This window comes from Palaemon carinicauda, unplaced genomic scaffold, assembly GCF_036898095.1.
Source record: "Palaemon carinicauda isolate YSFRI2023 unplaced genomic scaffold, ASM3689809v2 scaffold1331, whole genome shotgun sequence".
In the NCBI taxonomy this organism is placed as follows: domain Eukaryota; kingdom Metazoa; phylum Arthropoda; class Malacostraca; order Decapoda; family Palaemonidae; genus Palaemon; species Palaemon carinicauda.
This window is the reverse complement of record NW_027168851.1, coordinates 22,501-35,000: the sequence shown is the minus strand read 5'-3', so window position 1 is coordinate 35,000 and position 12,500 is coordinate 22,501. Positions and strand designations below refer to the sequence as shown.

Sequence of the window (12,500 nt, the reverse complement as noted above, 5' to 3'; positions counted from 1 at the left end):
AGAAGGGGCACAAGACAGATACAACAGAGAAGGGGCACAAGACAGATACAACAGAGAAGGGGCACAAGACAGATACAACAGAGAAGGGGCACAAGACAGAGGCAACAGAGAAGGGGCACAAGACAGAGGCAACAGAGAAGGGGCACAAGACAGAGGCAACAGAGAAGGGGCACAAGACAGAGGCAACAGAGAAGGGGCACAAGACAGAGGCAACAGAGAAGGGGCACAAGACAGAGGCAACAGAGAAGGGGCACAAGACAGATACAACAGAGAAGGGGTACAAGTCAGATGCAACAGAGAAGGGGTACAAGTCAGATACAACAGAGAAGGGGTACAAGTCAGATGCAACAGAGAAGGGGTACAAGTCAGATGCAACAGAGAAGGGGTACAAGACAGATGCAACTGAGAAGGGGTACAAGTCAGATACAACAGAGAAGGGGTACAAGACAGATGCAACTGAGAATGGACACAAGACAGATGCAACAGAGAATGGACACAAGACAGATACAACAGAGAAGGGGTACAAGTCAGATACAACAGAGAAGGGGTACAAGTCAGATGCAACAGAGAAGGGGTACAAGTCAGATACAACAGAGAAGGGGTACAAGACAGATGCAACTGAGAAGGGGTACAAGTCAGATGCAACAGAGAATGGACACAAGACAGATACAACAGAGAAGGGGTACAAGTCAGATACAACAGAGAAGGGGTACAAGTCAGATGCAACAGAGAAGGGGTACAAGTCAGATACAACAGAGAAGGGGTACAAGTCAGATACAACAGAGAAGGGGTACAAGTCAGATACAACAGAGAAGGGGTACAAGACAGATGCAACTGAGAAGGGGTACAAGTCAGATGCAACAGAGAATGGACACAAGACAGATACAACAGAGAATGGACACAAGACAGATGCAACAGAGAAGGGGTACAAGTCAGATACAACAGAGAAGGGGTACAAGTCAGATGCAACTGAGAAGGGACACAAGATAGATACTACAGAGAAGAGACACAAGATAGATACAATAGAGAAGGGACACAAGACAGAAGCAACAGAGAAGGGGTACAAGATAGATACAACAGAGAAGGGACACAAGACAGAAGCAACAGAGAAGGGGCACAAGATAGATACAACAGAGAAAGGACACAAGACAGAAGCAACAGAGAAGGGGCACAAGATAGATACAACAGAGAAGGGACACGCCAGAAGCAAAAGTTAAGGGACACAAGACAGAGCCAACAGAGAAGGGACACAAGATAGATACAACAGAGAAGAAATCCCGTGTGGAACTTGGCAGTAACCATTCAGAAGCTTTAGTGCTAATCTGTGATTGGTATATCCTGTTTGTTATAGTTAAACACCTGATGAACTTATACTATGAACTAAACAGACTTTTTGAGCATTCCTAGTCAAAACCTTTATGTTGTGGTTCATTTGTACATTTAAAAATATAATTCCTTTTATGAATTATGGTTCTCACGTATTATTATTATTATAAGCTAAGCTATAACCCTAACTGAAAAAGCAAGATGCTATAACCACAAGGGCTCCATCAGGGAAAAACAGTCCAATGAGTCAAGGAAACAAGGAAATAAAATCTACAAGAAGTAATAAACATTCAAAATATAATAAGAACAGTAACATTAAATTAGGAACTTTCATATATAAACTATAAAAACTTTAAAAAACAGGAGATATAAGATAGAACAGCATGTCCGAGTGTACCCTCAAGCCTAAATCTATACTATAAAAGGGACACCATATGCTTTATTTTTATTTGAATAGTATATATTACTTCAAACTACCAAGAAAACTATAATTACTGTACTGAATTCAAAGTCATGAATTTTGTAACTTTACTGATTGTGTAATCCCAGTTACTCTATAATAAAGTATGAACTTCTGTTGATATTTTAATAATCAACTATGGACACTGAACTATTTGAACTATTGAAGTGAAATATGTCTTAGTTATAAACTAAGTATTTGAAAATGTTTTCCCAAAGCTAACTAACACCATTAAAATTATTTAAATTACAAAAAAATATGGTCAAAAATTTTTCCCAAAAATTTCATTATTAGCTTTTCAAATGGTGAAAAAGTGTCATTATAAACCTTTCAACTTGTGAAAACGTGTCATTATAAACCTTTCAACTTGTGAAAACGTGTCATTATAAACCTTTCAACTTGTGAAAACGTGTCATTATAAACCTTTCAACTTGTGAAAAAGTGTCATTATAAGCCTTTCAACTTGTGAAAAAGTGTCATTATTAGCCTTTCAACTTGTGAAAAAGTGTCATTATTAGCCTTTCAACTTGTGAAAAAGTGTCATTATTAGCCTTTCAACTTGTGAAAAAGTGTCATTATTAGCCTTTCAACTCGTGAAAAAGTGTCATTATTAGCCTTTCAACTTGTGAAAAAGTGTCATTATTAGCCTTTCAACTCGTGAAAAAGTGTCATTATAAGCCTTTCAACTTTTGAAAAAGTCTCAACTCAAAGGTAATCCTAAACTTTAGTGGTTGACAAATTGAGAAAATATTTCCTAAAATGATTGAAGCTTTCAATGTAAAGTAACCAAATGACATTTATGAATTACGTAAAGTAAAATTGAACGCATGTATTCTGGTACATATTTTAAGAGTAAAATACTGGAAATTTTTAGTGTATTAAGCTCCCAAACCAAATATTTGTAAATTTTTCTATTAAAATGTACGAATATATTCAGGTAAATATTTTCGAGTGCAGTAATGTATGCTTCTGTATAACCAGTATACTGTAACTACATAACTAGATCTTAGTGTCAGGGAACCGACAAAAATTCCAGCATGAACTAGTTTTAGAAAAACTGAAAGTGGGTGGGGCATATATTTAGTCAGAATGTAGTAAGACGAGCCTGACGAGGGAGGTCAGTCAGTGTCTGACAGTCCCCGAGGAGAGAGCTTGCTGAGAAAACCATAGTGGGGGCCTCTAGTCCTTATTTGAGAAGGAATGGGAATGTAGTAAGAAAGATTCCAGCATGAACTAGTTTTGGAAAACCTGAAAGTGGGTGGGGCGTAGGTTTTGTAAGAAGGTAGTAAGCCGAAGTTGGCCAGTCATTGTTTGATAGTCCCCCGAGGATAGAGCTTGCTGAGAAAACCATAGTAGGGTCTTCTAGTCCTTATTTAAGAAGGAATGTAGTAAGACGAGGTTTAGGGAGGTCTGGAGCCAGTCAGTGTTTTGACTATCCCAGAGGAGAGCTAGCTAAAAAAAATGCAGTGTGGGTCCTCTATTACTTATTCGAGAATTAAATGTGTGGAAAATGCAATCTTCTGTGTGGGAGAGTTCCATACGAATACTTTGGACACTAACAGTAAATAAAAAAATACCTTTTCCCCTGTATTTTACTGTATAGAGGTGCAAATATTGGTAGTGATCACCAGCTCATTGTCCAACAAGCTAAAACTGAAAGCACCCAAACACAAATGTAGATAGAATAGATAGGTTTCATACAACTAGGCTTCTAGAAGATGAGCACAGAAATCTTTGCAATTTGAATGTAGGAACCAATTTGCAATAGAGTTAGAGACAAAAAAGCAGACAATGAAGAATGTAATATTAAAAACATAGTGAGTACTGAAGTTTGGGGATATGCAGTGAGGAGAAACCCATTTAATTACTGGCAAAATTTGCTGTTTTATAACCTTCAAACTAACTAAAAATGTAAGTTATTTTTTTAATAAACTTTAAAACCTATATGTATTCCTAATTCATTCCTTGTGTGTCGTTAAATTTAACTTGGTATTAACCCTGAAGTATTTATAAACAAACTACTGTTACAACTGGCACGAGAAATATTTATATTAAAACAATTTTAGCTCAAAACCTATATTCTCAGAAACAAATATGGAGAATAATAAAACTAAGGCAATTAGTACGAAATAAAAATCTAAAACTAATTGTAGCAAAATTGTTACGCGTATTTTTTTCTATAAGCAAAACTATTTTTTTCCTAGGTTACATTGCCCTGTAATACAGTAAAATAATACCCGCTTGTACACTAGAGTTATTCTTCGATTTGAATATGTCAATCTAATAATTGTTACTAAAAACTGCATAGGAGAGAACACTGTAGAATACTACCCAAAGTGCTATTTTTAAAACACCAGAAAGTTCGAAATATCACAAGGATAAAAATACCATTAGCACCCTTCACAAAACCTCAAAACTAGCCCAAAATTAATACCAAAATTAGAAATTGTTAGAGAGAGAGAGAGAGAGAGAGAGAGAGAGAGAGAGAGAGAGAGAGAGAGAGATTCATGACAAACGAAAAGACTGCTTTGCATCTTAACAAATCTCAATATCCATTTTTTAATGCCTTTGCCCAATGTATTATTTTAGTTTAATAACTTTATATTTACGCCTGAAAAGGTCCATATACAATCAAATACAACAGTTATCCACTTAACCACTTTTCAGGTTCGTTGAATAGTAAATGAATAAAATAAAGTAGTCTTCGATCTAAAGTGGTAACGTTTTCTGTATTATTCCATAAAAGAAAACTTATTAATTTATATGGGGGACTATTAAATATTCTAAATTTCAAGCAGAAAGACATGGTACTGCAGCTATACACATCGTTAGTAAAACCCCATATAGAATACGGAGTCCATTTCTGTGCTCAAAGTATTCAGGATAGATAGACTGAAAGCAAAACAAGTTATGGACACCAAACTAGTCCAAACACTAAGACAATTTGGTTGTGGACGAAGAATGGAACATTTGAACTGATTTGATCTATAAACTCGACGACTAAGGGGGCAACTAGTAGACATTAAAAATTCTTAAAGGAATAACAAGTGTAGACTAATATAACCTCTTTACGCTAAGCACAAATCAATCCAGAGAAATCTTAAACACACGAATTGAAAAGATACACCACCACTCAATGTGGTAATTTCGTTACATACAAAATAGAAAATACGTGGAACAGATTCCCAGTGGATATCGTGAATAGTAACAAGGTAAATGAATTCAATATAAGCTACACCATATCATAAAAACTCTCTAAACGTTTAAACTAAATCGTTCTACTTAAAAGCAAATGTTGACTGCAGATAGACTACTGTGTCTTTGAGACCTCCAAAATCATTGTAACAAACTCCCTCGATACAGAAAAAAACCTAGACAGTCACACAAAACGCACAATATACAAGTTGTTATTAATCAAGCTAGAATCCTTGAAGTAAGAACAGAGGTGAAGCAAGATGACAAAATTGAGTGTAGCAAGAAGCATAAATATAATCAAAATGAAGTGAGAACATATGTAAATTAAGAAGACAAAATTGAGTGTAGCAAGAGGCAAAATTATAATTGAAATGAAGTGAGAACATAGGTAAAGCAACAAGACAAACGTGAGTGTGGCAAGAGGAAAAAATATAATGGAAATGAAGTGAGAACATAGGTAAAGCAACAAGACAAACGTGAGTGTGGCAAGAGGCAAAACTATAATGGAAATGAAGTGAAAACATAGGTAAAGCAACAAGACAAAATTGAGTGTGGCAAGAGGCAAAACTATAATGGAAATGAAGTGAGAACATAGGTAAAGCAACAAGACAAAATTGAGTGTGGCAAGAGGCAAAACTATAATGGAAATGAAGTGAGAACATAGGTAAAGCAAGACGACACAATTGAGTGTGGCAAGAGGCAATAACATAATTGAAATGAAGTGAGAACATGGGTAAAGCAACAAGACAATATTGAGTGTAGCAAGAGGCAAAATATAATTGAAATGAAGAGAGAACATAGGTAACGCAAGAAGACAAAATTGAGTGCAACAAGAGGCAAAAATATAATTGAAATCAAGTGAGAACATAGGTAAAGCAAGACGACAAAATTGAGTGTAGCAAGAGGCAAAATATAATTGAAATGAAGTGAGAACATAGGTAAAGCAAGAAGACAAAATTGAGTGTAGCAAGAAGCAACAATATCATTGAAATGAAGTGAGAACATAGGTAAAGTGAGAACACAAAATTGAGTGCAGCAAGAGGCAACAATATAATTGAAATGAAGTGAGAACATAGGTAAAGCAAGAAGACAATATTGAGTGTAGCAAGAGGCAAAAATACAATTGAAATGAAGTGAGAACATAGGTAAAGCAACAAGACAATATTGAGTGCAGCAAGAGGTAAAAATATAATTGAAATGAAGTGAGAACATAGGTAAAGCAACAAGACAATATTGAGTGTAGCAAGAGGCAAAAATATAATTGAAATGAAGTGAGAACATGGGTAAAGCAAGAAGACGAAATTGAGTGTAGCAAGAGGCAAAAATATAATTGAAATGAAGTGAGAATATAGGTAAAGCAACAAGAGAAAATTGAGTGCAGCAAGAGGTAAAAATATAATTGAAATGAAGTGAGAATATAGATAAAGCAACAAGACAATATCGAGTGTAGCAAGAGGCAAAAAATATAATTGAAATGAAGTGAGAACATGGGTAAAGCAAGAAGACAAAATTGAGTGTAGCAAGAGGCAAAAAATATAATTGAAATGAAGCGAGAACATAGGTAAAGCAACAAGACAAAATTGAGTGTAGCAAGAGGCAAAAATATAATTGAAATGAAGTGAGAATATAGGTAAAGCAACAAGAGAAAATTGAGTGTAGCAAGAGGCAAAAATACAATTGAAATGAAGTGAGAACATAGGTAAAGCAAGAAGATAATATAGAGTGTAGCAAGAGGCAGAAATATAATTGAAATGAAGAGAGAACATAAGTAAAGCAAGAAGACAAAATTGAGTGTAGCAAAAGGCAAAAATATAATTGAAATGGAGTGAGAACATAGGTAAAGCAAGAGGACAAAATTGAGTGTAGCAAGAGGCAAAAATACAATTGAAATGAAGAGAAAACATGGGTAAAGCAAGAAGAAAAAATTGAGCGTAGCAAGAGCCAAAACAACTGCAATGACTAAAGTAAAGCCTAGCAACCGAGAAATAGTTTGCCAAGACCAGCAATGCTCCCAAGTGTATTCACAAACTGGAAAGACAAGTCATGTTGTGCATATTCGATTATGAAGACATATGACGTTTGGAAAAAAATAAAATGTATATAGTGCATGGTAAATTGGTAATGTCTGGAAAATGGATAAAATAATACAAAACCTCACTAAGATTACAAGCAAATTTCAGTGATCTAAAGTATGTAATGGAAGTGAGAGGGCAGGAGAATGCAATTTGAACTTAAAATGGAGGATAAAATGAAACTATGAAAGACCAGATTTTGAGAAAGAAGAATCTACGAGTAATAATTGACGTAAGACTGTCAATTAGAGGTAGGTCATGAGCATGAATGGGTGTTGTGGAAGGTTGTTTAAAAATGTGGTAATTGCGAAATGACAATGCGAGGCATTTTTAGAGGAATATAGATTTTATTAAAGTTATAATTTACGAATTACTTGCCTAAATTTGCCTATTCCCACTCAGTCTTTATTCTTTTAATGAAATTTTTTTGAATTTTTCCACGATTTTCCGATTCTTTACTTTTATCTCTCGTCCATGACCCCTCTCTCTCTCTCTCTCTCTCTCTCTCTCTCTCTCTCTCTCTCAAAAAAAAAAAAAAAAAAAAAAAAAACTCTAAATACAGCAATAGAAAGCACATACTGTACGAATTTAAAGCAAATTTCAAGATATAAACATACGATTATCAATTTCAAATCCTAAAGACGACACATTTTGGAAGAATAACAGAAAAGCGAAGGGAAGTATAAACACAGAGATATTTAAACAAGAAAAAAAAAAACATTGATTTGTAACACTCACCGCCATCTAGTGGTCGGTCTCGTCTGCTTTTGATAGAAGTTTCAATCTGGAAAATAAAGTCAATGAGATATATATTTCATTATTACTAATCTTAACATATTTTATATTAATAATTAATCCTTTTTCATATATGATTTAATCATTTATTTTCTTTCCTCAATTCATATTAATTCATTAGTTATCCTAAATAGCTTAATTTCGTTAATTTCTTTCCTCATTTTAAATGAATTCATTACTTTCCATCCATAATAGTTTAATAATTTCTTTCTCACTGTGCTACTTTCTCTGCTGGAATCATAAGGCTTATAGTATCCTTCCTTTCCAACTAGAGTTGTACCATAGCTAGCTGAACATTACAAAATTTATTATTTCTACTTTCCATCATACATCGTACCACTCCTCTACTGCGGTAATAACAAAAAACAAGTTTTGATATGATTTAACACTTCTCTACTGCAGTAATAACAAAACAGCAAGTTTGGATATGATTTAACACTTCTCTACAGCAGTAATAACAAAACAGCAAGTTTGGATATGATTTAACACTTCTCTACAGCAGTAATAACAAAACAGCAAGTTTTGATATGATTTAACACTTCTCTACAGCAGTAATAACAAAACAGCAAGTTTTGATATGATTTAACACTTCTCTACAGCAGTAATAACAAAACAGCAAGTTTTGATATGATTTAACACTTCTCTACAGCAGTAATAACAAAACAGCAAGTTTTGATATGATTTAACACTTCTCTACAGCAGTAATAACAAAACAGCAAGTTTTGATATGATTTAACACTTCTCTACTGCAGTAATAACAAAACAGCAAGTTTTGATATGATTTAACACTTCTCTACAGCAGTAATAACAAAACAGCAAGTTTTGATATGATTTAACACTTCTCTACTGCAGTAATAACAAAACAGCAAGTTTTGATATGATTTAACACTTCTCTACAGCAGTAATAACAAAACAGCAAGTTTTGATATGATTTAACACTTCTCTACTGCAGTAACCCCTCTGATGGTCCAGCACTTTGCTGCAGTAGAGGGGCTTGAGTGTCTCAATGATGGGCTGGGCAATGGCGGTGGGGTAGTTTATCCACCCTGGCAGGCTCAACCATACCGCTAAGGCCAGTTCTGAGAAACCAGACCAAGACTGGACCCCTATAGGCCTTCTCCTTTATTTAAGATAGGCAAAAGCTAGGAGAAGGAAAACTCCAAAATCAAACCAAACAAGACCCCAACGGCGGAGCTTCCCAGCGCCGGCGGAAGAGGACAATGCCTCTCGGGCAGGCAACAAGGCGGGCCTTGACATAACAAGAACCCGGCAGCCCGATGCAACCAACATCGTAGAAGCCGCCTGTCTCATATGTCTTGAGCCGCGGTGAAAACGGTGTGGGCCAAGTGTGTGTGCGTGGCCATTGCAAAGCCACGACCACCCAAAACAATATACCCAGCTACTGGCATTCTGTCGTTTCCTCCACCCCTCTTCATCTCTAGATAGGAGGCTGATGGCTAATGACAGAACCCAGTACTCGGACACGAGTGGGCGCCAACGACGACTGCAGTAATAACAAAACAGCAAGTTTTGATATGATTTAACACTCCTCTACTGCAGTAATAACAAAACAGCAAGTTTTGATATGATTTAACACTTCTCTACTGCAGTAATAACAAAACAGCAAGTTTGATTATGATGTATGAATGTATTTTGAAAATCAATAACAGAAAAATCACAGGAAAACACAGATGGTTTCAAACTATTAGAATCTAAATATATGTCTATTGTAGGCTCCAGAGCCTTTAAATATGCGGCCCCGAGACTATACAATAGGGTCCCACAAGACATCCGAATAAAGATATTAAGGCTTTCAAGAGGAAACTAAAGACTTGCTTATTCTGCGAGCGTTTTGACAGGGATGATTAAACAGTAATCGAACAATACGTATTGTGGAATGTTAAATACTCCACATTGAACATCATAAAATGACCATGGAGGTCCTGTAGAGAGAAGGGTTCCCCTGCTGTACAGGACCAGATAAGCAGCCCTTAAAGTAAACAGGAAACCAGATCGACCTTGACTACTCAGTCTGGAGAAGTGCCTTCTCTGGCAAAATGTAATTGGTGAAACTGCTTCTTAGGTTACAGAGTAACCACAGGTGGCAGGAAACTATGCAGCTGCTTCTGCTTAAAATGTGACTCTCTCGGTGGTTGTTGACGGGTGGGCATCCTTTCAGTACTTTAACCAGTCTCTCCTCCAAAGGTGAAGTCACCTTGATGTTGAAAACAAAAATTGTTCACCACTGAGCTAGCTTACGGGAAGTGATGGAAATCAGTTTAGATCTGTATAATCAGGAACTAGTGATATAGGGACTTGAGTCCAAGTAGGATGTGGTGTGGCCAAAGCTAGGGAATCAGTTTCAGTTAGCAACTCATGATCACTATGCCCTATGGGTGCCAAAACATAGATATCACTTGCCTGAAAAGCATGAAAATCATGGCCGTCTTCCTCAGTTACCAGTTGTCACAGAGGGCTCCAGTAAAGAAGGATCAGAGAGGGAGATATGTACAATAGGAAGAGGTCTAAGCTTCTTCTTCAGGGAAGAAGACAAGGAGGGAATCTATCCCTCTTAGCCCGCTTCTTGTGATGTGCACGATATTTCTCCCATTGGGAGAGCTGTCAATCACTGCGATACTAGGAGATTCCTATGGATACTGCTTATGTGACCATACTACTACTGGAAGGCCTGCCACTCACTGCTATACTCACAAGGAGATTCATATGAACACGGCTTACCACGGCAGTTCGGGCAAATTGGACGTGGATCAACCTCGACCCAACTCACGAAGGTTCCTTCAAGGCCAGAGCAAATCTACATAACACTAAAAGATCAACTCATAATTCCGAAAAGACTAAAAAAAGTCAAGCTATTGAATGGGTAATTGAGCGTGGAGTCAGTCTGGGCAAAAGAGTAGTGACACCTCTGCCTTGTAGTAGCTTGCGAGCACTACCCAGTCTTGGAGTTGCCTAGTAACTTACTATATAGTTACTAGTTCGGTACCTTTTCTTTTCTTGTGATCGTAGTAAATAAACTTAAGAATAAACCCACACAAATGACTTGGAAGTTTGTATCCACGTAGAAACATACACTTGAATGCAATTGTGACACTACTAAGGGGCGTATTTGAAAATATTTGGGACGACACTACTTAGGGGCGTATTTAAAAATATTTGGGACGACACTACTAAGGGGAGAATTTGAAAATAATTGGGACGCCACTACTAAGGGGTGTATTTAAATATTTGGGATGACACTACTAAGGGGTATATTTAAAAATATTTGGGACGACACTTCTAAGGGGTGTAATTAAAAATATTTGGGACGACACTACTAAGGGGTGTATTTAAAAATATTAGGGACGACACTACCATGGAGTGTATTTAAAATATTTGGGACGACACTACTAAGGGGCGTATTTAAAAATATTTGAGACGACGCTACTAAGGGGCGTATTTAAAAATATTTGTGACGACACTACTAAGGGGTGTATTCAAAAATATTTGGGACCACACTAAGGGGTGTATTCAAAAATATTTGGGACCACACTACTAAGGGGTGTATTCAAAAATATTTGGGACCACACTACTAAGGGGTGTATTTAAAAATATTTGCGATGACACTACTAAGGGGCGTATTTAAAAATATTTGGGATGACACTAAGGGGCGTATTTAAAAATATTTGCGATGACACTACTAAGGGGCGTATTTAAAAATATTTGGGACACTACTAAGGGGTGTATTTAAAAATATTTGCGATGACACTACTAAGGGGCGTATTTAAAAATATTTGGGATGACACTAAGGGGCGTATTTAAAAATATTTGCGATGACACTACTAAGGGGCGTATTTAAAAATATTTGGGACACTACTAAGGGGTGTATTCAAAAATATTTGTGACGACACTACTAAGGGGTGTATTTAAAAATATTTGGGACGACACTACTAAGGGGTGTATTTAAAAATATTTGTGATGACACTACTAAGGGGTGTATTTAAAACACTGGCTCGCTCATTTTAAAGATATTTTACCTTCTGTACTCACCTACTAAACTGAACTTTTGTAGGCAACAGTAGGAGTAAAAAGACATCTTAGAGGTGGAGCTTCCAGTCATAACATTATAGACTGTGAGCATTCCAGTACGCCCTTGGTTTCTCTACTTTGCTCCAGACCTGAAAAGATAAATAGGCCCTAATTACAAACGAGTCCAGTAATCAAAATCATACATTCAAAATTGAATTAAAATTTCAACATGCAAAAATGTACAGTATTTAAATGCAAGCCCACTTCTGCACATTGCAAGCTAGCTAGCAAATTGGGTTATAAAGTGATTTCATCATTGTTTCCAAGGTCTGGCAATGATTTTAGACTTGCTTTTCTTTAAAACAAATAATTAATATTCGACTAAATTTTCACTCTAAATACAATGAGGCTCTAGTTGAATGAAATTTTAACAAGCAAAAATGAACAGTACTTTAAATGCAAACACATTAGCTAACTAGCAGATTGAGTTATCAGGTGATTTCATAGTTTCCAAGGTCTGGCAAGGATTTGAGACTAGCTTATCTTTAAAATAGATAATCAATACTCAACTAAACTAAACTTTCACATTGATGGAATGGATTGGTCAATTTACATCATTTCTGACA

At 36.2% G+C, this 12,500-nt stretch overlaps 1 protein-coding gene and 1 long non-coding RNA gene across 3 annotated transcripts in view; one reads left to right on the top strand and one right to left on the bottom strand.

The window, feature by feature from the left end:
* The window catches only part of LOC137635508 (zinc finger protein 208-like), a gene marked incomplete at its 5' end in the record, with an annotated part of 4,992 nt that extends 3,775 nt beyond the window's left edge, over nucleotides 1-1,217 (top strand). Inside the window, one exon of the mRNA XM_068367976.1 lies at nucleotides 1-1,217. This exon is cut by the window's left edge and continues 376 nt beyond it. Coding sequence (XP_068224077.1) covers nucleotides 1-1,217 — 1,217 coding nt within the window.
* The window catches only part of LOC137635510 (uncharacterized), a 28,633-nt gene that overhangs the window by 8,469 nt on the left and 7,664 nt on the right, over nucleotides 1-12,500 (bottom strand). For both annotated transcript variants that reach the window (XR_011042695.1, XR_011042696.1), the window contains exons 2-3: nucleotides 11,896-12,023; nucleotides 7,792-7,837 (exon numbers count right to left, since the gene is read on the bottom strand). This is a non-coding gene — a long non-coding RNA (uncharacterized lncRNA). The remainder of the gene's footprint in view (nucleotides 1-7,791; nucleotides 7,838-11,895; nucleotides 12,024-12,500) is intronic.